At 36.0% G+C, this 26,901-nt stretch overlaps 1 protein-coding gene across 5 annotated transcripts in view; it reads right to left on the minus strand.

The window, feature by feature from the left end:
- The window catches only part of EPS15 (epidermal growth factor receptor pathway substrate 15), a 94,201-nt gene extending 67,591 nt beyond the window's left edge, over positions 1 to 26,610 (minus strand). For 3 of the 5 annotated variants that reach the window (XM_081143952.1, XM_081143951.1, XM_081143953.1), the window contains exons 1-4: positions 26,435 to 26,605; positions 6,938 to 6,979; positions 3,667 to 3,756; positions 2,770 to 2,817 (exon numbers count right to left, since the gene is read on the minus strand). In XM_081143952.1, the coding sequence (XP_081000078.1) occupies positions 2,770 to 2,817; positions 3,667 to 3,756; positions 6,938 to 6,979; positions 26,435 to 26,467 (213 nt within the window). In that variant the 5' untranslated portion in view covers positions 26,468 to 26,605. Of the gene's footprint in view, positions 1 to 2,769; positions 2,818 to 3,666; positions 3,757 to 6,937; positions 6,980 to 12,164; positions 12,306 to 26,434 lie in introns of all 5 variants that reach the window. The other 2 variants (XM_081143954.1, XM_081143950.1) reach the window with 2 other exon arrangements.
- Between the last annotated feature and the right edge of the window lie 291 nt (positions 26,611 to 26,901).

Below are 26,901 nucleotides of genomic sequence, written 5' to 3' on the forward strand. Positions count from 1 at the left end.
CACAATTACTCCAAGGTTTTTATGTAGTAACAAATATAAAAGCACATTTGCTTGAATAACACTTTAAAATTGAGAAAAAAATCTATGTACAGAAATGTTTCAAACATTATAAATAGGAAAAAAGTGTTAATATAAATGGGGAAATACTTAAATAGTGATACATACAGATAGTGGAAATTAAAAGTTAATAATCATGCTTCAAAGAATATTTAATGGTGTTAAGAAATAGTTTTTATCATTTAAGTGAGGAAAAAAATCTGGGGGGGAAAAAGCCCAGGAGAAAATAATATCTAAATGTTATCAAAAGTCATCTCTGGATTTAAGATTATAAATTTTGAAACTGGATCAATCATTCAAGTGACTCAATCATTGCTATTCCAGAAGAGCTACAGAGAATAACTGTGCAGCATCTAAAAACAATTATATAACTGCTTGACTTCAAAATACTTATAAATCTCTCCCAAAGGTCCTTGGATTTTTGGCATTTGAAGTATCAGTCCAAAATTTAATAAATAAATGCAAAGATGCTGATGCAACTGGTTTCAGCTGTTTTCAGTTAAAGTCAGGTCTGGGAATAGACATAACAAGACTTTACTCCAGTTACATAACTTGTCAATACTCTCTAGTACAGCTACTGCTGCAATCAATCCTTCAAGACTTTTCTCAAACCTCCTATTCTCACCTATACCCTTCTGACCCAATTCCTAACCTATTCTTAGAACACTTGCAGGTTGCCTGCTTTATACAATACCTTGCCTTCCCTCATAAATTTCTTGAGAAATGCTATTTCAAGATTTCCCTTCTCTTTTTATTCATTCCACAAGCTTCTATGCCATCTGACTTCAACTCCCACCATTAGCTAGAGAAACTACTAACTATGTCACAAATAACATCCTAGCTACCAAATCCTCTTTTATTAAAAAAAAAAAAAAAAAAAATTAAAAAAAAAAAAGCCTCCTCCTCCTTGTTCTTTTGGCAGCCTGGAACGCATGATCCTCCCTGAAGCCTTCTGCCCCTCCACCAAGAGAGCTTCATAAAGCTGGTATCCTACGTATTCAAACATTAACCCTCTTTCTCTTCTCATTCTATATATGAGATTCAATTACTCTTAGGTAATCTGATGCACTCCCAAAGTATAGATGGGCTCTGAAGTGACATAGTCCTGCAATAAATTCTAGTTCTGCTACTTAAAGTTGAGAGGCCATGGTCAAGTGAAATAAAATTCTTCCATAAAAAAGAGTGCTAATAGATACCTTGCAATATATTATGAGGAACAAAATTAAAACCATACTATAGGAAGAAAGCACCTACTGTCATTTTTGGTACATAGAAACTCAGTAAATATAGGTTTCTTTTCTTTTTTTTCATGTTAATTCAAAATCTATTCCACCAACACAAACATCAAAGTTTAACTGCAGACCCATAAATCCAGCCACCTAGATGTAACAAAGACAACTTAAAGTCAACATCCAAAGTCCAGGAATATCAATGAAGAATTTATTAAATGGTAAACTTATTAAGATAGGAACCACATCTGTCACATTCACCTCTGTATTTCCAAAGTCTGGCTCAAAACAGGTACTCAACAAATATTTGCTGACTGAGTGCAGACTCTGGGTGCTCATGAGTTTAGTGTTCCTATGTCTCCAATGTACCAAATTGGCCCTTCTGCCCAGGAGCTTCAATGGGGACTACAATCTAGCCCTGGAATCTTAATTAAGAGACTGGGTATTCTGACCCTCTCATTAAGAATTTTCCCATCCCTTTTCTGAGTGTGATCCTGTTTCAGCAGTTCCTATTAGGGGAGTGCGGGGGGGGGGGGGGAGTAGGTAGCTTTGAGTAGCAGTGCTCAACCAATGTTTCAGCATGTAGCAAGCTTTGAATCCAATCCTGTATAATTCTGAAATCCATCCCCAACAAGCAGAACTTCAAAGTACACTAATAGTACCCAACACCCATAACTACTTTAATGAATTACTGGTCTAGGGTTTACATCTAGCCTGTAAACCATTTTTTTGTGTTATATGTCAGTTAAGACCTGGACCAGAATACTCAGGTTTGATTAGCCAAGAATTTCCTTTCAAATGTATGTGGCAATATCATCTTATCAATTAACTAATAAAAATCCATGTTTATTTATAAACCCTGTACATGTAAGAAACTTAATAAGATACAAAGAGCAAAATCTCTCTAAATGACTGGGAGGGAAATCCATGCTCTTACTCACATGTCCCCCAAAATTCTTATGTTCAAATCCTAACCCCTCAAGATGAAGATATTAGGAGGTAGAGCCTTTGGGAGGTGCTTACACCATCAGGGAAGCCTTCGTTAACGGGATTAGTGCCTTACAAAAGAGGATCCAGAGAGATCCTTTGCAACTTCTGGCATGTTCAGATACAACAAGAAGTCTACAATCAGGAAGAGAGCCCTCACCTGACCATGTTCGAACCGTGATCTCAGAATTCCAGCCTCTGAAACTATGAGCAATAAATTTCTGTTTATAAGCCACCCAGTCTGTGGTATTTTGTTATAGCAGCCAGAAGACTGAGATACTTCAGTAGAACTATATCACCAAACTAACACTAACCTTTGGGAATTAGCTACTTTAATGCCTACTGATTAGAAATATTTTCATTGCTATGACACTTGCCCTTGCAAAACCCTAATGTTGGTAAATAGCAATTATTAATTTAAAAATACAAAAAACTGCTGGCTATTTTTTAGTTTGAATCACTCAAAAATGTTTTCATATGAATCTCTGAACCTTACTTGTTTGGTCAGGATACCTTTGCCATCTGTGTCAGCTAAATCCCAAATCTGAAATTTAGAAAAAAAAAGTATCAATTTATTTTTCAGCGACAATCATCTTAAAGATAAGTTAAATCCCTGCAATTTACAACCTCATACTCTTTGGTAATTAGATTTAAGAATCATAGAATTAAAAGTGGAAAAAAACCTTAAAGATCATTTAGTGCAATACTAAGGCCACTAAAGTTACTCAAGAACATTTAAGGCATCAGAGAAAGAATTGAAACCCAGGCTTTAACTTCCAGTCCAATGCCTTTTTCATTAACCCAGCTTCTAACTCCAAGTCTAATGCTCTTTTTATTAAAACATACTACCTTTTAGATTCGACTAAGATGATATTCTTTCTTATGGGCAAGTTGAAATAGTTAATGCTTATTTCTAAATAAATTATTAATGATAACATTTCAGGGTTTTGGATACATATTATGTATAAGGACTCGCCAGGAAGTGAAGCCAGCAGAGGGACTTTCCACCTTTTTGTGCTTTTTCTTAAGCCTCTCATTCCCCCACTCCATTCACCACATACAAAACGCAGTTAGAGGCAGGTATAATAGAGGAAGTAGAGATAGAGCCAACTCTCTGAGTGGGTGGCAAGGTTCCCAGTCTGCAGCACTGCTTCTCCCCACAATACCCAAATGTATTATTACTTCCTCTTTTCATCCTACTGAAATGTAATTTGTTTTCTAAACATCTAAAAAACACCTTACTTTTCAAATTTCCTCCATCACACTACTATAATTGCCTCTATGACTCCTTTCTACCTTCTAAGTTTCCTGACGGTATCTTTCTGATTTTGCAGCCATTTTATCTACACTGCTAAATATTCATTATAATCTATTTATAATGAACAAATACTACCTTTCCAAGTATCAAATCTGGAAGCCCTGATTTTTTCAGGAAAGCAGCAGCATCTGAAGCCAATACCCTTCCAGTATTGCCCGTATCAACCTGAAAAAATACAAATGGTAAGCTGACAACAGACACAAAGACAAAATTATTTGCCTGCCTTCCTTCCTTCTTGTGATTTGACAACTGGCTTTTTCAAAAAGGGAATGAGAATCCTTTGACTAAACCAAGGCCAAGGAATATATAGATAGCCATATAAGTAGAGTACCATCTAGACATCACTGGCAATTTACAAAGTGTTTTTTATTGTGTCCATTACACAAATGATAGAACTGAAACTCAAGAGGAAACAGAGTAAATTAGTGGAGTAATAACATTAACACATTATCTCCTGACTCCAAGTCTTCTATAGTTGCCTTTTAAATTCCAATAAACTTAAGTGGCAATAGGATGTAAAGGAGAGGTCTTAGCTGCATATGTTATCTGTTTTTTCAAACACCTTAAAATCATTAAACTTCTTTTATACTTACTATTAGAAACTGCAACACTTTATTAAAAAATCAAAGCAGCTCTAAAAACAGCAGTGATTCCATAATAAACTTAAAGAAACACTTTAAAAACTGTTAAGCTCCTAAAGCACATTAAGGGTAACACATCGTTTTAACTGAGGGGGACTTTCCTTTAAGACAGAATGAGGTCACCAAGAATAGAAAAACAATTTTAAAAGAAAAATAATGACTCTCAGTTCTGTAAAGATTTCCTACAGTAAAGTTCAATTTTTACAAATAAAAAGCAAATTTTAAGAAGTTATAACAATGATACTAGGATATTTAGGAGTTGTTTTTTTTTAGTTTAGTTAAAAGACTAAGTTTTTTGGAAACATATACAAAGCATTCCAAAGAAGCCAATCCCAGCAAAGAAGCAAAAAAGAAGTCCTTTCTTTCAAGTGCTCACCAAAAAAGAATTGCCCAATCCAAATTTGGGGTAACAATAAGGGTTGGGAAACCTACCTCTAGAATTCTCCAGAACTCCTTTTCTTTCCCCACTCCCTGACCAGGGAAGGGGAAAAAAAAGAACACCTACCCCAGCACAGTCTAAATATAGAAGCACTCAGGGGAAACATTAAATGAACACTTATGAAATTTTTATGAACTGTATTCCAATTAAGAATTTTACTATCTTCCATTCTTTTGGTTACTAAAATAAATTAAACACAGCCATTTAGTCATTGTCACACATAGGCAGTTTCTGTTGTACTCTGATGCTTGCCTAAAGGCTTTGCTATAAGTTACCAGATACAATTATATCTTCAACAAACTCTCAGAACCTCATCTAAATGACTATACTTTGTACTCTAAATTGTTAACACTTCAAAATATAGACTTCTGGGTAAAGACTTCTGAGGTGACATCATTTAAACAACTTTCAGACTGTACTGGTGGACTAAGTCAGAATTTCCAGGACTCTCTGCAGTCCAGAAGTAGATATATTTTATAAAAGCAGGCCCCCAAAAAATTATTATATAGGACTGAATGAACTGTTGAGGAAAATGTGATTATGGTTATTTACTTGGAATATTGTTGGTGTTAATTTTAATATTCTATTTTGTAATGGATATGTGGGAAAGCTCTTTTACTTTTCTTCTTACACTATCACTAACCCTCAATTTAGTAGACTCTGTCTTTGTAAAGTGAATGAAATAGTTTTCAATGGTATCTGATTCTCACTGATTCTTTAGAATTCAAAATCAAATCATTTGCCCTGGCCGGTGTGGCTTAGTTTGTTGGGCATCTTCCAGTGCACCAAAAGGTCGCAGGTTGATTCCGAGTGAGGACACAAGCCCAGGTTGTGGGCTCGATCCCCAGTAGGGGGCCTGCAGGAGGCAGCCAATTGATATTTCTCTCACATCAATGTCTGTCTCTCTCTCTTTCTCGCTCTCTCTCTTAAATCAATAAAAACATATATTTTTTAAAAATCCTTTAACTGAATGCCCTTACTTTGTATCGCAATAGGTTAAATAAAAATCTGGTCTCCTTTTTATCAGGTTATAATTGAGAAAATCGAATGTGCAAAAACAAGGTCATATTTGAGAATGATTCTCTTTTATTCAGATAGAACAAGCCACTATTAAGAACAAGAACTGACTTTATGTGGAGCCAAGTCTTTATGTGGAGCCAATGTCTACAAAGCCCTCCCAAGAAAACTGGCCTGCAACTTGATTTATAAGGTCCCAGTCTCTCAGACAGTAAAGCAAGGTCACTTAACTGACTAGGAACCTTAGCATACATTGGAAACCTCAAGATGAGATAAATTCACTTCAACTTGTAGGTACTGCAGGTGAAATATGGGGTAGAATTTCAAAAGTTCGGATGCTAGCCTCAAAATAGAGGAACAAATAAAGATGCTTTATAAAGTACAATCTGAGATTCTTTAAAAATTTTAGGCAGAAATTAATATCTGGCCTTAGAATTTGTTAAATAGTGAATGTATTTCTCTAGATGTGCAAGTCACACCCAAGGAGACCTATAATGGTTTATTAATGCTTGCTGCAACTGTGTAAATAGCCAGGTCAAATATAAAGACCAGCCTTTTCAGTGATTATGAACACAAGGTAAGAGTGTTATTACAAAAAACTATCCAATATTTGGAAATGGGAAAATGAGACTGTCTACACCCTCAGGAGATTATCTATACACTCCTGATTGACTTTCTATCAACTAGGCTATTTTACACTCTGTAGGGATGCTGGTTAAATTACAGAAAACTGATAGCAGTGCAACTGATTACTGTCCACATCAATAAAATGAATTTTGTCTGGAGAATATAACTCATATCCTCATTTTTACATTTTACTGGTTCTCCCAGTAATTAATGAGTTGAATAAAATCCTCAACATATGTTCATTTTATATTTGTATGACAGTCATGGTTTTAACTTTATAAATATTAAAAACTTTAGAAAGTCTTAAAAACAACTAAAAGTCATTTCCATTTGGCTTATAAGTTAATATGGGTATTCATATCGTGATGAATATACCTAATATTCTATGGGTTTTTAAGATACATAAATATTTGAGACAATTAAGTATATGGGCTTAATTATCTTTCCTTCATTTCTGAGAGCTTGTCAAAAGTATTAAGTACTCAAAGCATGAGGCTAAAGCACAAAAAAATGAAAACAAGACATGTCAAATTTACCCAACTGATTGGTAATCTGCATGTATACAATTAAAGGTGGAAATCATATTTTATGTTCAATCTAGGAAAACAAACAAAAATCTTACCTGTCTATAGTATTTTTCATATACAGGATTCCCACTTGATAACTAAAATAAATAAATAGAAATTAAATGCTATTCAGTAACTTCTATTAATATATTTGTATTCATTCAATATATATTTAAAAAATAAAGACAAACATGATTAAAAAATATCCTTGATTTCAAAAAGTTTGGTTTTGTTTCTTGTGGGAGGGAAGTGGGAGTGAATAAAGGCAGCCACACAGATTACTAAGAAGCAGGAACAAGAAATAAAACAAGAATTTTAAAATTATTCTTGACATCAGAATTCTTTTCCTCATGCAAAATTTTACCCAAAACCCAACATGTAACAAATTAGCGGTGAAATGCTTGGTTAAAGACAGTTTCAAGTCCTAAGCCTTAAGCAGTCACCCTCTACCCAAGTGCCCAAAGTACGTATAAATACAATTCAAAAATCACTTCAATAAAACAATAAAATGAATATGCCAATGTATGTACAAAAAAAAGATACTATCATCATATCTGAAATGATTGTAGGCTGGGAATCCTGTTCAATTCATACCACAGTTCAAAGGGTTCCTTGGTCAGATGATGAACAGACGTATTATCTCACCTTAAAGGCAGTTTAGGAGTATCAATGTTTGAAGGCTCAGGTTCACCTATACACAAATATGTAAGAATGTGATGGAACGAGAAAGGGAGTCCAGGAAGGCTTCATGGGGGTGATATCAGTGCAGGAATTTGAAGTATGAGTGGGGGGAGAAGGTGATTCTATACACAGAGAACAGCATGCACAAAGGCATGCATGCAACAGAAAGCTCAATTACAACTGAAAAGAATCACAAGGAGTTCTGAATGGTGATAGGTAGTGAAGACAAGGTTGTGAAGTTTTGTACAAGACAATTTATGAAGGGCTTCATCTGCATGGTAAAAGTAAAGAAAATGAGGATGAAAAAAGGGGACAAATTTAAGAGCTATTTACTTAGTAAATAGGTGACTATCTATATGTAAAAAGGAAAAGCAGAATGGAATGTAGAGTCCTATTTAGGAAATAAATTTAATGGCCTAGTGAAGGACCTGAACACTGGAAATACCAGAAAAGGATGTGCTTTGAAGAAAAGTTTATAAGATAGATTTGACAGGGCTTATTAAAGAGATGAGGGGGCAAGAAAAGCTTAGAAATACAAAGATAAATGGAAAAATACCTTTAAAGCATCAAGACTGGGACTATGGTCTTAATGGGTACAAAACTGGATTAAGAAACCAACATTCATTGAGTGCCTACTATGAGAACACATTATGCTAAGTGCTTTATAAATACTTCCACACTTAATCCTTGTGAGCTACATATTATCATCCCAGTTTGCAAATGAGGAAACCTAATGTGAAGGTTAATTAAATGTGTCAATCTGGCTAAGCTAAGGTACCCGGTTGTTTGGTCAAACACTAGTCTAGATGCTACTACAAAGGTATTTTTTTTAGATGAGTAGACTTAATATTTAAATGAGTAGACTTTGAGTAAAGCACATTACTCCCCATAATGTGGGTGGGCATCATCCAATCAGTTGAAGGCCTTAAGAGAAAAGAATGAGGTCCCCTGAGAAAGGAGGAATTCTGTCTCCAGAATGCCTTCGGACTCAGCTGCGACATGAACTCTTCCCCAGTTCCCCACCCTGCTGGCTGCCCTGCAGATTTAGGACTTGCCAGTCTCCACACATGAGCCAATTCCTTAATATCAATCAGCATGTGTGTGTGTCCCTTATTGGTTATCTGTAGAACCCTAAAATACCTAGTCTCAGAGAAGTTACTCGTCCGAGCTTTTAAATGGCAAAGACTGGACTTAAATGCAGGTCTGTCTCACTCCCAGGCAACTCCATGCTCTTTCACAATACCATGCTGCTTCCCAAATCCATGGTTTGCTCAGGACAGTCTTGATTTACAAACTGCTGTCCCAGTACCCCATCCAGTTTACCGTTTGCCTCAGTTTTCTCACTTTCTTAAATGAACTATTACTATTAATTACTACATTAAAATAAGCCAAGATAGATTCAGTACACCTCTAACTGTATTCATCTAGCTTCTGGCCAAGGTATCAGTTAATCCTGTGTAAGTGCTTTAATCACTTGAACAAGTGATGAAATCTGAAAGAGAGCTAGTGATAATTCCATCTTTCTGTTCCTTATTCTTTACAGATATAACACAACTAACACCTTCTTTTCAAGGGCAGGATCTAGAAGACTCACTGAGAAGTATACTCATGCGCAAGCAACCATGGACAGCTAACTGCTTATAGCCTTTCGAGACAGTGGACAAAGTATCTGACAATGGTGCACCTGCTGGCTATTTGGTGTGCCAGCCAGTACAATGACAAGTAGAACGACCTGCAAGATACACCAAGCTACCAACTGGCTAATAAGTCAGTGGGGAATTCCAGGTTAGGTGGGAGGAGTCAAGTCTGATAACTCTTGAGGTGGTTTTGTTATTGTAGAGCATAAATCTACAATTGCTTATTTATTTTGTTGTCTGGCAACCATTTTTTATTATCTAATAAGCCCTTTCTGTAGCAATGAGCTAAAATGAAGAAACTGTATATTTAATACAAAATTAAGTAATAAATTTCCATTTCTGTAGAAAATGGATAAACACAATTTGCATAAAACTTTTGAGGTTATTTCTATTTAAAATGGAGCTTTGTGACAGCACTGTTAATGAGTTTGCTGCAATTGTCAAAATTTACAAATGTTTCCATATATCCACAATTAAAAATTTAAGCGTAATTATCAAAAACAAACAAAAAGAACTTCAACATGGCAATATATGTGCTCTACTTGCAACCTATCATCAGATTTTAAAGACAAATTTGAAAAACTGACTTTAAAAATCCAACCTAAGTGTCTCAGTATTCAATCTTCTTAAAAAGAAGGTCTCTAAAAATTGGTTGCATTTTGTTCAAAATCAGTTGGAAAATTTTAAACAGTGATTAAAGCTCCAAAAAAATCTTTACCTTTGAAGCTTTTAGCAAATAGCAATTATTATAAACAATATTTGCCAAGGTATTGAAGTATATCCCTCAAAAGCAAAGAAAACCCTGGACAGTGTGGCTGGGTTGGAGCGTCGTCCCATACACCAAAAGGTGGTGGGTTCAATCGGTTGCCCCAACAGGTGAAGGAGACAACTGATTATTGTTTCTCTTTTACACCAATGTTTCTCTCCCTTCCTCTCTCTAAAATCAATTAAAAAAAAAAAAAAAAAGCAAGGAAAAAACTGAGCAAATTAAATGATGAGAGCTCAAATAGTATCCAAGATTTAATTCTAAAATTATATAATTATACTTTGCAATGAATTGTAGGAGTTCCACCTAAAGAGTATTCCTATTTTTAACAGAAAAAATTTATACTCTGTCCTGAAATTACATAAAATTACAGAAGGCCTACAATTTTGTAGCATCTAAATTTAATGGAACATGTAAAAAATCATAAATAGGGACAGCCTATATGGCAAGATTAGTCTTATAAAAATATTTGTCAAAAAGAATACCTTCAGTGGGGGCAAAAAGACACTGCTAGTGAAAATACTGGGGCTGATAAATTTTTAGTTTTCAATAAGAAAAAAATTAGAATTAAGAATAGTCTTCATTTAGCAACATTTTTCCTGAACTAATCAGGTACATTACAGTGTATACAGAAAGCATATTAGCAATTAAAAATATTACTGGTTTCAGAGAAGAGTCAACTGTAAGGGTTAACAACCATAATACATAAAATGTAACTCTGAAAAATACTGTAGGCAGTTTTATTAAAAAAATTATAACTAGTTAAACTATGCTGGAAAATAATTACATTGTTCAGAAAAGTATTAGAGACAGATAAGGCTAAGAAACTGATTTAAAATCTGATTATTACAAAGAATAATTATTCTGCTTATGTTTGTTTATATTCTGATAATCAATCTAAAGATGTTATTTTGTTGTAATATAGAACAAATGTTTTAGAAATTTTTATTTTTGAAAACAAGCTTTGAATAGAACTGTTTTACTGATCTACCAATGTAATAAAACCATTTTGATGGCCAAAAAATAAGTATTTCTTAAAATTTACAGAACTGAAAATACAGTGTCCCTTTCATTCTCAAAAATGGCCCATTTTGAATGAAAAATTATATATTCACCCTGCTTACTGGCATAGGTGTAAATACTTTGCTCGAGAAAGTAAATTAAATATGTTCCCTCAATAATGAAGAGTTAATTTTTAAAGACAATCCAACTGAATTTTTAGTGCCCAGAAAAAAATCTCACACATAGTAAGAAATCCTGAGTTCCAAACTGTACCTTATTAATCATCACATTACAAACTCATTAGGTTACGACATAAACACATTTGAGAAGGCATGAACTCATTAAAGGTTCTAAAGTACACCTTGTACTGATTACTATACTTATACGATACAGCTAAGTGAGAATGGAAAAAGTCATCCAAACTGCCAATTCACTCATCAAGCAAGATGACTAAAGAGTGTTTTGGGTGTGTCTCAGTAAAATTGGTTTTTTTTTTAACTGAAATATAACCATTTTAGAGTTTAAAAAATCACGAACACACAATACACATAATGAATGCATAGAGAGAAAAAAAATGAAAGGTATAGCTAAAATGGTAACAGTAATTATGTCTGGATAATGGGATTATAATGATTTTTAATTTTTACATCCTTTACATTACTCTGTATTCTCTGAAACTTTTTATAATAAGCATGCCCTACTTCTATAAGTAAAATAAAACAATAAAGCTATTTTCAATTTGGGGGAAAATATAAAACTCCACAAAAACTGGAAATCAGTATGCAAAATTGCATATGAATTTTTAACAACTAAATAAATTTCCAAAGGAAAACTTTTAAACTAAAGTTGCCAAAATCAAAACCTGATAACAAAATTTGATAACAAAATTCTGTTATTAGAATTTTAAAGTAATTATTTATTCATTAACTATATCATAAACTCTTATCAGTTGCCACAAAGTAAAAAGGGAGGGGCTGCTAATTTTATTAAGAAAAAATCATGTAGAGTATAATAAACTTTACTAAGAAAAAGTTATTACAATAGTATAGCATAGTATATTATCCCATGGTTTGAGAGGTTATAATTCTCAACCACTTATTCTCCTTTCATAAGAGTATTAACATCCCTGCCTGTTGCCATGTGACTTATAGTGCCTCTCTGTGGGTACCCTACTGTTGGCTTGGCCATGTGACTTACTTTGGCCAATGAAATATAAGAAAATCCCAGTTCCAAGTAGAAGCTTTAAGAGCTATTGTGTGTTTCCAGCAACTCTTGCTCTTTTCTCTCTGCCAAGAGAACAGTATGTCATAAATAGGGGGTGCTCCTTCATCCTGGATCCTGAAATGAAAAAGAATTGTGGAGTAGAACCATAATAGATTACTAGAGAACCTATAATGTGAGCAATAAATAAATCTTTGTTACTGTAAGCACTGATAATTGAAGTTGTTTGTTAGTACAGCATGATCTAGCAAAAGTTAACACATAGGTAGTCTAACACCAAAGTGTAGCAGGTAGTAAAAACAAAGGAGGTCCTGGTTATTGGAAATTCATAGGTTAATAAATGAATGTTGAATTGTTTCATGTAAAATTTTTTATTTCCTTTTTGGGGGCTTTGTTGAAAGGGAGATGCTGGATTATATGACTTCGAGGGCGTATGACTCTTAGTGCACAAGATGAACTGAAATTTTAGCATTAACCCTAGTGTAAATGGTTATAATATAATGTGGAAAAAGGTAAAAATAAAAAGACATTCTCAAAAACATAATGCAGTCTTTTTCTGTTAATCACAAGATCACAAAACAAAGAATAACCAGTGAATAAATTAATAAACTGAAGAGAATAGTAGGTATAAATATAAAGGAGTAGCATGGGAGATCTTTGTGATGAAACAGTTCATCTTAATTGTGGTTATAGTTACATGAATCCACACATGATAAAACTGCATATGTATAATATATACATACAAAACCACAAATAAGTATTTGAATAAGGTCTATGAATGTGCCAATGTCAATTTCCTGGTTTTGCTATTGTGCCATACAGGGTGTCCCAAAAAGTGTATACACATACTTTGAATAATTATAAAGTTAATGTTTATTAAAATACATTTCATTTTCAAAATTGAGCTATCAGCTGTTAAAGTGTGTATACATTTTTGGGGGACACCCTGTAGTTACAGAAGATGTTACAATTAAGGACAACTGGGTGAAGGGTATATGGGACCTTTTTGTACAACTTTCTGCAATTTCCCACGAAAAGGTCATGTTCAAGACCATTTTGAAGTAGACAGAAGGTGGCAATCCAGACAGAAAGAACACTATGTATAAGGGCAAACAAATACAGAAGTCTGGGTAGTGAAGAGAGACAATGGAATAGATTTCATTCTTTCAAATAAACCACTCAAAATCTTCCTAGTTTTGCTCTCTCTAAAAATTTAAGAAAATGAGTAGCAATACAGTACTAGTGAACATAAAAAATAGCATTATAATGCACATAATTCTCTGGGTAATTTGCCATGCAAATATTTTTGGCATATTAACACAAAAATTCAGCTATTTAGAATTCAGACTTCTAATACTCCATTTTCAAGAGAGCTGAGGAACTAGCAGGAACTTACATGCTTAGAATTCTTCCATCACAACCACCACCACTACCCCTTTAGTGATGGAACAGCAATTCCTAAGGCTAAAGTACCAAATGAATACAACCAGAAGAACCTATGGCTTTTATAAACATATGTTTAAACAATGTGAATGGCTTGCAGGGTAGGAGACTTAAAACCTTCTGGTAGGCTTGTGATGTCTAAAAGTCTTGAGTATTTCACAATGCAAAGGAAAACAGGGTGAAAACAAATAGTAAGTAAACAAAAGACAGAATTAAAAAAAAAAGGAGCAAAAGTAACCAATAGCAATCCAAACTGACAAAGGAACAGCAAACAGAAGCTGTCTGAGAGTAAAGAGAAAGTCAGTAATAAAGAAACTTTAGAAAGGAAAACAACTCTGAAGTTGGATTGAGAGGGTGGGTAAAAGCAAGTCATCTGAGCAGTCCTCACCTTAGAGCTAGCGGGGAGGAGCTCAAGGAAACACAAGCAGCCATCTGGGAAGTTCCCTTAGAGAATGCACAATATTAACCCTCAGCTCTCTCATTCACAACTCATTTAATAATTTAATAAACATGTACTGAATGTCTTCAAGGAACAGAACAATAGGTTTGGGTGTCTGGGGTTGCAAAAATCATATAGGGCTCTGCCCTCAAAACAGATTATATTCTAGTAAAAATTGCAACTCTTCATTCTGCAAACATGCTAACATTTGTTTGTTTCATAACAAACCATTATAAATTGATAACATAATTAGAAGGCAAAGTCCTAGGAATACTCTTAAGTACAGTGTTCTATGGAAAGCTTTCAAAATCTGGATCTAAGAGTACATCTGCTTTGCAGAGTATCAGAAATGAAAGATTAAAGGGACTTTAAGCAGACAAAAGAATTTCAAAAAACTATATAGTTGTACCTACTGAAAAACTGGGTGTAAACAGACCATACCTGCAACTCAAACCAATAATGGACTAGCTCTTGTGAAACCAATTCAACCTGATCAAAAACCTAAGTGGCAGAGTGACAAAGAATGATTACAAAGAGTAGCTTTGGTCTCTCATCAAAAGACAGTTGAGTCTTACATATGCCATTCTAGCCAGCCCAAATTAAACAAATCACTGAGAGAAGCATCATCTTTAAGCATAAATAACTAAATATGTGGATTTATAAAAATTTATATAGGAAACAAATGAAACAAAAATAACTATCTCCTGCATTTGCACAGCACTTTACCTTTTACAAAGTACATTTACAACTTCATCTCTCATGTCCTTTTTCTATACTAACCCAGATGATCACATCAATTTTCATGATTCAAATACCACACTTACGCTATGGAATAACAAATTTTTATTGGTAATTCAAATCTCTTCTCTAAACCCACCACCTTTTGGTTAGTGTATAAAAATACAATTGATTTTTGTGTATTGATTTTATATTCTACAACTTTGCTAAATTTGTTTTTGTTTTGTTTTTAAATGTATCTTTATAGATTTCAGAGAGAGGAAAGGAGAGGGAGAGAGAGAGATGGAAACATCAATGATGAGAGAGTCATTGATCGGCTGCCTCCTGCACGCCCCCTGTTGGGGATTGAGCCCGCAACCCTGGCATGTGCCCTGACCAGGAATCGAACCCCGATCGCCTGGATCCTAGGTTGACGCTCAACCGCTGAGCCACACCAGGCTGGGCACTAAATTTGTTTATTAGCTCTATCAGTGTTTTCTACATGTTTTCTATATATAAAAAATTGTGTCAAAACAGCATGGTGGCTCCTCAAAAAGTTAAAAATAGAACAACCATATGATCCATCAATCCCACTTCTGTGTTTATTCAAAATAACTGAAATCAGGTTCTCAGAGAGATATTTGCAAATATAACCTCCTTAGAAGGGTCTTTCCGATCACCCTATCAAAAGTAGTATCTTGTGGCACTCTCTTCCCTTATCCTGCTTTATTGTTCTTCCTAGCTTTTGTCATTTATATCTATTTGTTTCTGTTGGTTTCCCTCACTACAAGTATTAACCCAGGGGGCTAGAGACTTTGTCTTGCTCACTATGTATGTAACAGTACAGACAAGAGTGCTTTGCAGATAGTAAGTACTCAATATTTGTCAAATGAATGAAGCAAAGGAGAAGAGAAATTTAGGCACAGCAAGAGACACATACAAAAGAAAGGTGTGAGAAATGGGTGTTCTTGGTCAATAATAATTGTAATAGAAAATATTTATATTTACTAAGGAGTACTTACTTATGGGCCAGGCACTATTCTCAACACTTTACTTATCTCATCTAATCTTCACAACTCTATAAAGTAGATACTCTTACTCACATTTTACATATGAAGAATCTGAAACACAGATTAAATAAATGCCCAAATTCACATAGCTGGTAAATGAATGGTAGAACCAGATTCCCAGCCATGCAGTACAATGCCAGGGTTTACTCTTTAAACCACTATCCAAAAGCACTGAAAATTGACAACCTCTCTGGGTTGTTTTGACATATGTTTAAAAAAAGAAATATAAAAAGAAAAAACCCACTATAATTAGTCTTTGTGAATATTACATGCATGCTTCATATACTTAAAACCCTATGAGCATTACTCATTAGTAGCACCGGTTTCTTTAAAAAATGAACTATATTTACCAAGCAAATGGCTAAGTAAATCCCCTACCCCCAAGTTTCCAATTCTGATTCAGAGTAGGACTGGAGTGAGGTCTAAGAATTTGCATTTCTAAGAAGTGATGCCCTATCTGATGGTACAGAACTATGCTCAAGAACCCGAGCTACATAACCAAAATGTGAGTTAAATCTCTTTCAAATAATACTAGCTTTCCTGAACATCAATGGCTGAACTAGGCACCTTCAAAGTACTGAAAATATACATGCATGTTTTCCCCCAAAGATCAGAAACAAGTGTCCACTCTGGGTACTTCTATTCAACTTTGGGTTGGAGGTTCTAGCCAAGGAAATTAAAGAAAAACAAGAAACAAAACGCAAGGCCCAGTGTGGCTCAGCGGTTGAGCATCGACCAAGGATCCAGGTGATCAGGGTTCGATTCCCGGTCAGGGCACATGCCCGGGTTGTGGGCTCTCATCATTGATGTTTCTGTCTCTCTCTCTCCCTCTCCTTTCCTCTCTCTGAAATCAATAAAGATATATTTAAAAAAAAACAAACAAACAAACAAAAGGCATCCAGATGGGAAAAGAGGACATAAAACTATCTCAGATGACATGATCTTATAAACAGGAAATCCTTAGAAAGTCACTAAAAAAACTATTAGAACTAATAAATGAGTTCAGTAAAGTAGCAAGATACAAGGTCAATATACAAAAATTAAGTTTTCTCTTATATACTTGCAGTGAATATAAAAATGAAATTAAATCAATCCCATTCAAACAGCTTAAGAATTTTTAAACCTTAATTATAAATTTAACAAAAATATAAAACTTATACTCTAAACATTACAAGACATTGTTGAACAAAATTAAAGATATATATAAATGAAAAAAAAAAGGTTCCTTTTTGAGGTGATAAAAATGCTCTAAAACTTACTGTGCTGATGGTTGCACACATCTATGAATAGACTAAAAACCAACAAATTGTGAATTTTAAATGGATAAATTGTATTGTGTGTAGATTATATGTCAAAAGGCTATTTAAAAAGTTTAAAATTTTTTAATTTTTTAAAGAAACAATAGGGCCGGAAGCTCAAAGAAAGTCTTTTAACATCTAAACAATTTTTTAAAATTTTATAAATTCAGTATCTCTAGTACTTCTTAAAATTACTCGATGGCTCCTATTTCTAAATGCAGATATAGTTCAAAAAAAATTATCATTAATTTTGATACATGAAGTATTTTTAAACTAGTGTTAGGAATTAACTCAGTAAATTTACAATTTGCAGAAAATACTTTTCCTTTCCTAGCCTCAAAATTAAAACTATAACTAGTATATAAAAATATTCAATTTTTAAATATTTTAAATATTAAACATGTAAAAGTATACAAGTCATGTCAATTATGCACTATTTTTAAAAATAGAGTACTCTGTGAAGTGTTCATTATAAGGGTTTTTCTGGTGAGATTATAAAAAAAAGTAAGTCTTGCCCATCTTAATCTAAGAACACTGGTACTGGTAAAATTCCTGTACTAAAATAAGGAAGAAATTAGTAGTAAAAGTTGTGAGAGAAAAAATGTTGTAAAAGAAAAAATTTGCCAGGCACAGAGACAAATCAAGACATTTCAAGCAAGTCTGGCTCGAAGTACAGTCAATAGAGTTCAGTTTTTGAACCATTCTAAAGAGCCAGATGGTCCAGAATCCACTCCCCAAATCTTACAAAGCCCTGCGTAAAAGTGTGCCAGAAAACCAAAAAGCAAAACAAAACACAGAACAGAATGTAAGAACAGACTAAGAATGAAAGCATCCCAGCCAGCAAAGGATGAAAACTGTAAGCAAATTGAAATTATCCAATCTCCTTCAAGCTCACAACTTAGCATGCCAATTTCCTATACTAAGTGAACTTTACAAATTACAAGTGGCCTTTGCAGCCAAATTAAATATGTTCAACTTAGTTCCTTCACAAAAGTATTTAGGCATTATTGCTCCTCTCTGAGAAGATTACTGCTGTCTGCTTTGCCATTCAAGATCTTATAAATATAAACTAAAAAGCCCTCGAGTTTAATTTCAAAACTCAAAGGCATAGAAAAATAACTCAATCACAATCACACAGTACCATCCCTAACGCTACAAAAAGAAATTCAGCAAACAGTATATCAAAGGTTACTCTCAGGAAGATGCTCCCACCAACTGAGCCACAAGGGCCAGGGCAAGAGAATATCAGTTTGAAAGTAAATATTGACATCTGTAATGGTCTCAACAATAAAGATAAAGAAACATTTAAAAAAAAAAAAAGTAAGTAAATATTGGCATGATGTACTCTAACCTAGACAGGCTTAGGTTTTCATGAGTTAGAAATTCCTAGAGGTTTGAGTCCGCAAAATGTAAAACTACCTTCTATCGTGTATACAAAAACCCTTCACTATAACTTGGTACAACAATCACTTTCTAGAGATGTAGTCTATGCAATAAGTTGATTTTCACATAATAAGAAGTTGCAGCCTAGAACATATGTTCAGTTATAACCAAGGAATGGCACCATAATTTGTTCTATCAGAACTATTTTGCCCTTAAAAATAGACTCATTCAATTTTATGAGTTGTTTATACTACATGGGTTATAATCCTGGCTCTACTACTTAGCAGCAACTTGACCTTGAACAAATTAATTCACCTCTGTGCCTAAGTCTTCTCTTTTCATAAAACAAGAATAATAAGGATGATCCAGTAAACAGGGATAAAAAGGATGATCCAGTTATCAGGTTGTAAGGATTACTGAAATCAGTGCCTGACACATAAATGTCAGACTATTAATTATGGTTATTATTATCCCAATATTGACCTCTTATCTCTCCCCCCCCACACACAGAAACCCCACTCTCTGAATAATCTGTTATTTTTACATAACAGAGGAATGTAATATCATGTCAATGTTCATTTTAATCCCTAAATTTGTCTGAAATATTGTCAATGACTGTTCACAGGAAGCTGCATAGCAAATGAGCTTGAGAATAGATGTGCACTGGTTCAAATCTCAAATCTACCACTTACAACAACCCTAAATAAGTAATACAGAAGATTAACTCCTACTTGTAGAAAGATTGTGAAGATTAAGTGAAATAATATATGTAAATCACCTAAAAGTACCTACTGTTTATCAGGAATTTAACATCAGTCCTCTTCCTTTCTCAGCAGTGGCGTAAAAATGTTATCCTTCCGGGATCTTTGCATTAATATTTAGCCTACTAGACAGAATTGTTCCACAACTAAAGTAAGACCATGAAGGCAGAGAAATCACACATAAAATTAAGTTTACAATTTCTGGTTGTCTCACCATTTAAGTGTTTTATCCTCAATATCTATGCACAATTAGTCATTCATGGCTCATGGAAGGTTTAGGAGTAAAAATATGAAGATAAAGTATTCCACTTTTCCCTGTCCCAAGAAAGTACAAACCTCTGTATCTCATATAAGCCCTAATGGATCACTAAGTTTAAAACATATATATTTAAACCAATGATTCTCAACTAGGGGCAATTTTATCTCTCAGGAAACATTTGGCAGTGTCTGGAGATATTCCTGACTGAGAGTGCTCCTCCCATCTCATGGCTGAGGATGCTGCACCCCGACACCAAATAATTATATGGCCCAAAATGTCAACAGTGCCAAGGTTGAGGAACCATGATCGAAAAATATCCAAAGTATTATGACATAGAAGTTTTCCCCAAAAACGTATGTTCTTAACCAAATTCTTATTTTTATTGAAAACGAGATAAGCAGCTTGATTACTTCAGATGGGAAACTCCTTGTACCATTACATTCACATTACAAAATCTCCAATCTAAAGGGGGAGGATGTGAGGCCAACTTTTCTCTGTATATTTGTACCACATAAAAACAAGTTTTTAAAAGGGCTCCAACCTTTATTTTTTAATTGCACCTCCAATTCATGAAAGCATTATTTACATCACAAAGATAAGTTTCTTATACTTTATTTCTATCTTACTTTTGTATAAAATATTAAAAAGTTCACATTTATGTGATAGGGAAGCACCATATGAGGCCAACTTTTAACAAATATCATTTTTATATATCAGGTTGACAATGATCAAAAGTTTGATAATATACTATGCTGATGAAGCTGTGGCGGAAAAGGCACACTCAAACACTTGCTGAATGCAAATCAGCAATATCTATTCAAACTGAAAATACCTTTTGGTCTAAAATTATACCCACTTAAAACTAATGCACATACTTACACATGCGCACAAAGATGTGAAAAAGAATATTCACTGCAGCACTACTGGTAATAAACACAAATGTCCATCATTAGATGGCTAGTTAAATAAATTATAGCATATTCACATACGAGAAAATCCTAAAGTTTTGAAAATAATGAGGAAGATCTGTATGTGTTGGTATAGAATAATCTAGATCAATTAAGCTTTAAAAAGAATTAGTAATAATAATGAGCCACAAAACAATATGCAACTTATTCAAAAGAAAAAATACATATCAGTATATATATGTACATATAAATATATATGTATTTGCACATACATCACAGACTATTGTTGGAAATGCACACAAGAAACTGGCAAGGATGAGTGCCTCTAAGAAGGGGACTGAAGGCCCACAACAGGAAGGAGACTTTCACTGGTGTTGTTTGAATTTTTTTAACATGGGTTAATACTGGCTCTTTTATTTACTGACTGTAAAATTTAAACAAGTCAAATTCTGAGCCTCAGCATTCTCCAGTTTGAAATGATGTTAATAATAGCCTAGCTCATTGGTTATTATGAGATCAAATGAAAGAGTATAAAGTGCTTTGTAAATTATAAAGCAGAACACAAAATTATAAATTAGTCCTCTGAATGAATTCTCCATACCAATTACAATAATAATTATTATTATGATTCTCTGACCAATTTATGTAAACCCAAAGATGGGAATGTTTAAGATGAAATGTGAGTATAGATGCAATCTGAAAACACACATTTTTTTACTTTACCTGTAGTTAATTGACTTCAATTTAAAAGAGTAAATTTTCAAAAAGTTGTCAGAGAAATGCTAAATCAGCTGATTCCAGAAGGAATACATGCTCACCATTGAAAAGAAAGCAAATAAAGACTATAACCATGCTATTATAAAATCTCGGGGGGGGTTTCTTCCAGGCTTTTTGATATGCATGCTTAACTGGATTAGGTCATTTATCTAAATAAAATGTTTCTACTTTACTGTAATACGGCATTCAAATTATAACATTCCTCAGATTATTACAAGCTTCTAATAAACATAATTTTTAATGAAGGCACAATATTTTATCTTCTGGATGAGAGTTCAACCACTTTAAAATGAAATTCCAGGGTGTGAGTTTGCCTAATGAACTCTGCCTCGATTAACTTTTCATTTATTTCTCCAGGTAACCAGGTAACCTTTCTTTCTCTCTGTCCGCCCCACCCCCACCCCCAAGCCATTTTCCTGCTTTTAGTTTCCCAGAGTTCCAATTTTACTAAGTCCAAAACTCACAAAACAAAAGAGTATATAAAGTGTGTTTATAAGTCCCTGAAAAGCAAGTACACCACCTTAGATTGAGCCCTAAATCAGACTATTTGTGAGAGTGGAGATTAGAACTATGGTTTGATGCTAAATAAAGATGCTCAATCTTTTTCTACTACATGTTAAGTCTGTTATCATTCTGTCTGCAAAGAGAGTGAAAACAAAGGAATACACTCTTAGGTTATTCCTGGGAGATCCACTATTGTACAAACTCAACTGTTCCTAATGAATTTTAACTATGACAACTCCTCCCAAATGCTAAACATTCCAAGCCATTTTTGAGAACAGTTAGATATCACTCAAGGAAGAACAAATTTCCTGAAAACACTGGATTGTCATTTTCATACTCTGCCCTGTATTTCCTGTCATAATTGTTAAACCAGCCCACTAAGGTGATATATTTATTAACACAACTGTATAATTTTAAAAAAATGAAAGTTGAAAATACCAGAAGCTGAAATTATGGGAGATTTTTTCCCCCTCCAATTTTCAAATTTTCTTTCTTTTTTTTTTTAGTATGTTTTTATTGATTTCAGAGAGAGGACAGGAGAGGGAAAGAGGAATAGAAACATCAGTGATGACACAGAATCACTGATCAGCTGCCTCCTGCATGCCTCCTACTGGAGATTGAGCCCATAACCCAGGCATGTGTCCTGACCAGGAATCCAACCATGACCTCCTGGTTCTTAGGGAGATGCTCAACCACTGAGCCACACTGGCCAGGCTCAAATTTTCTTTAATGCAGTTATATCACTCTTGCAATTTAAAAAGAAAAAGCATTATAAGGAAAGTATTCTTTTAGCATTTACTGTTTTAGACCACATACTAAGATTATTTTAAGTCTCATTCTAAGGACTTTATTAAAAAAATAATCCTTCCTAAATTAAAACAAGAAAACTTCTGCATAAAGCTGAACTGCTGGAAGATTACTTAAAATACTCATATCATGCTTATTTCAATAAAATAAAACCTTTATCATCATCAAGAGCACTACTATGCACCCACAATTGTATTGTCAAGATACATGAAAGACACTGGAGACTCAGAGGCACAAGGCATGGCTTCCATCCCCAAGTTTTCTAATTAGGACAACAGGGCATATACTGAAAAAGAGAATCAAAAATACAAGGAAGCATTGGATATGCCAAGCACAGAGAAATATAGTGAAATAAACAGCTTTTGTTGGGAGTCCTACAGACCTTGGTTCAAATCTCAGATCTACCACTTAATAGTTTATGTAAATTACTTCCCTCATTTGTAAAGGGTTAGATTAAGTGAAGAAAAATTCCTGGCATATAGTAACACCCAAAGGGAAGCTAACAGTATTATTGTTATCATTAGGGATACAGGCTTGAGGAAGAAATGGGCAACTGGAAAATTTTTTAAAGAGAAGTAGTAATCTTTTTTGTAATCTATCACCATAAACAAAAATCACAAGATCTTTCTTAAGTTTTACTTCTTCTTGACAAGAAAAATACTGAACATCTAGTGAAAACAAATGAAATTAGAAAACACTAAGGCTACAACAGCACTGAAGTACCCTAGGGAAGTCATAACTAAATCTACAAATCATAGAACATGATCTATAAAAAAGAATGTTAGTTGGAAAGGTCTTTAAATCAGCTAATTCGAAATCCCCTACTGGAATGTAAACTCCAGGTTTTGTCTCCAAGCTCAAAGATTGTTATTTATTTTGTTCATTCATATATCCTCAGTGCCTAGAATAATTCCTAGCACTTAGGGAATGCTCAACAAATATTTGTTGAATAAATATTAAAGTTAAGTAAACTGAGTCCTGGAAACTTAACTCAATGTCATACATTAAGCTAAGCTTAGCAGAGCTGGGACTGAAACTAACATTTCATACTCTAATTTAGTCTATCCTCTCTAGAAGCTGGAGTATGATAATTTAGATAATTTGTTTTGGTGGCTGGGGAGTTGGAGGGTTGGTTGGCAAGCAAGGGAAGAGGCAGGAAGGAGTAAATTAAAACATTTTTCACATTTTCCCCAACTGTCAGTTTTGCTTACTTGATAAAGGCAAAAATAAATAAATAAATTATAAACAAGACAATCCCAGCACAGTGCCTAGCACATGATAAGTACTTAACAAATATTTGTTGAAGGAACGAACCTACTCCAAAACCATTATTATCTCATTACCAGAGGTGGAAACTAATTTCAGCAACTGTTTAATCTTTGTAACTGTCATAGAGCCCTTTAGAATTTTCAGTCATACAGAAGACAAAGTTATTAATCACTTTCTTCCAGATGGGCACTGAAGGAGAGAAATGAATTAAAGACGTCCCTGCCCTCAAAGATTTCTTTCTCTTGAATATACCCATGTCTGTTTGTCTATCTGTGTGTGTGTGTGTGTGTTTCTCACTGCCCCCTCAGAGAGAGAGAGAGAGAGAGAGAGAGAGAGAGAGAGAGAGAGAGAGAGAGAGAGAGTGTGTGTGTGTGTGTGTGTGTGTGTGTGTGTGTGTTGGGAAAAGGGGTTGACATTATTAATGAATGGGAAACCAGGTTGCATTGTTATCTCAGTTTATTACCTCAAGCAGTTAAAATATTAAATTTTAAAAAAACACAAATCAGCAAAGTTTTAGAATAACAAGGAGGCCCATTAGGGTATATTAACACTTGGGAAGATTCTTTTTCCTATGCCTTTACAAAATATCTTATTGCCTCTAATGGCTTAAAATCAAAATATTTTAAATTGACTTACTTGAATTGTCACTACAAATGAACCATCAACGTATGTCCCCTCATATGCGAGTATTAGGATAATATTCCTAATTCAGTATTTCTTCTTTGTACATGTTAATATTTAAATATATAAAAACCACAAGAATATATTTAAATGATTTAACTTCTATAAAACTGACAGCCTGAAGAAAACCTCCAGAGACAAATGCTAGTAAATAGAAACTAAAAACATAGTATTAGCCAGGAAGAGAATAAAGTAGGCACACAGCTAAGAAGCAAATCTACAGAAGTCTTCAAGAGAACAAAATCTTCAAGAGGGGAAAAACTCCTGCCCAAATTGGTGAACAGAGCCAGAGAGCAACAGCCTGCCAACAGGATCTTGTTTAATGCAAGTCACTAGCCTCATAAAAAGTGAACACCCAAAAGTCAACGTTGTCATTCCTCGAATTTGAGTTTCAGGGGGACCCTTCCAACAGATTCACCACCAAGATTAAATCACCACATTCCAAGGATTCTTCCCCGTTACCTGCTTGTCAAAATAGGATAAGCAACACCAAACAAATTGGAAAATAAAGAGGCTTCACTTATGAGACTGGTAACTCCTGCAAGCTGAAGCTAGTTATTTTACCTGAGACACATGTTTATATGTGATTCCTGGTTCCTGGTGAGAACATTTTTCCCACAGTCTATCCTAGAGTGCTAGGAGGAACACCCCAAAGCCTCTTGATCCCAACACTGAAAACTCTCCCGCCCAAATGTATACCCTAACTCAGTGTTCAAGTCTTGTAAGTGCTGACAAATCCAGGCCAAGGAGACTACAAAAGGGCAGGAAGATACTACAAGGCAGACAGGAAGGCTAGGGTGGGCCCCCAGGGGAAAGTACCTGGCCACCAGCTCTGGAGAAAACAGGCTGAGAAGCTGAAAACTAGGGTAAGCTTTGGTTAGAGGAGTGGGAAGGGACTGACAGGTGCAGGTCACCTCATGATCCTGGACATCATGGGAAGATTATAATTGGCCTTCTTTACAAAGGCGGAGGAACGAGGCTGCCAGAGGGAGTGATGTTGAGAGGCTTTCTGGGAAGCAGAAGGACAGGGTTCTGAAGGAAACAGAAAGGGAAGAGGAAAGACCCTGACCCGGTTTTGGTGAAGAGTCCCCTAGGATGAGTGATCTCTAGGGTCAGTTCCCAGGACCAAGGCTGACGGAACCACCACACCTGTTAAAGGATGTTTTCCAGTTACCCGCTTGGACAGCGATTAAGCGAGAAGCCCACGGGGTAGGAACGGAAGGGGGCTTGAGTAGGAAAAGCCTCATCGGGGTCTGCCCCCGCGGAAACCTGATCAGGAGGAGAAGAGGCTGAATTCAGGAAGGGGCTAGCAGGGTGAGTACCTGAGTAGGATGAGACTTATTTGGAGTACAGACTGACTGGAGGAAACTGCTGGGGAAGGGTGGACTTTCGTCGGACTCCGGCGGGGACGGGGCGGTTTAGAGAGGAAAGGCGCCCTGGGCGCCTGGCTCGGGAAGGTGACTGACTGGGGGACGCGCTCTGCCCGGCCGAGCGCTGACCCGGCGGTGAGGCTGATCCGCGGAGCTCAACAGGCGCTCACCTGGGCCAGTCGGCCCTGGAAGGAGAAAACTTCCTGGGCGGGTGAAAGTTGAGTGGAGGGAAAGGGGTCGGGCACCGGCTGAGCGGGGCTGGAGGCACGGTCAACTCAGCCGGGGCGCGGAGGGGTAAGGAGGTGGGGGGCGCCGCGAGGGGCGGGGCCGGGGGCGCCCACCGACCCCGGGTGGGGTCGCGGCGGCCACGGCGAAGCAGCCGCCTCAGGACGGCGCCCTCCCTCCGGCACACACGCACTCGCTCTCGCCCTCACTACTCGCCGCCCCGCCCGGAGCCGAAAGAAAAATGCCCGGGTGGGTGAACCCTAGACGGCGGTGGGGGAGGGGGCCGGCCGGGGACACCGGCCAACCGAACCCAGCGGATGGGCTGGCGGCGTTACCTGTGTCAGGGAGAGCTGGGCCGCCGCAGCCATGGTGTTTCCATCATGCACGAGAGGGGAAGGAAGGACGGGCGGACCGGGGCTCGGGGCGGGGAGGAGGCGGAGGGAGCGGCCGGAGGCGAGGCCGGGGCAGGCGGGCGGGCGTCTCCCCTAACTTCGACAACTTCCCTCCTCTCGCCTGCCCCGCCCCGCCCGGCCCCGCCCGCCCCGCGCAGGCCGCGGCGGTACCGAAATCCTGGCGCCGGAGTTCACGCCTGCGGACCGGAGCCTGCCCCGAGGGGCCGCCTAGGAAAACCCGGCGCAGCTATGAAATCAGGGAGGACGGGCTTTGGAGGCAACGTGACAACTCCAGATTGTTCTGTGAACTTTAGGCAGGTCTTCCGCTTCAGAAAAATGGGGGATATTATACCCAAAGTCCAGGTTTCTTGCGAGGACTAAATGATACAATGATATAAAATAATAACAGT

Source organism: Miniopterus schreibersii (assembly GCF_964146895.1).
Source record: "Miniopterus schreibersii genome assembly, chromosome: 8".
Lineage (NCBI taxonomy): Eukaryota > Metazoa > Chordata > Mammalia > Chiroptera > Miniopteridae > Miniopterus > Miniopterus schreibersii.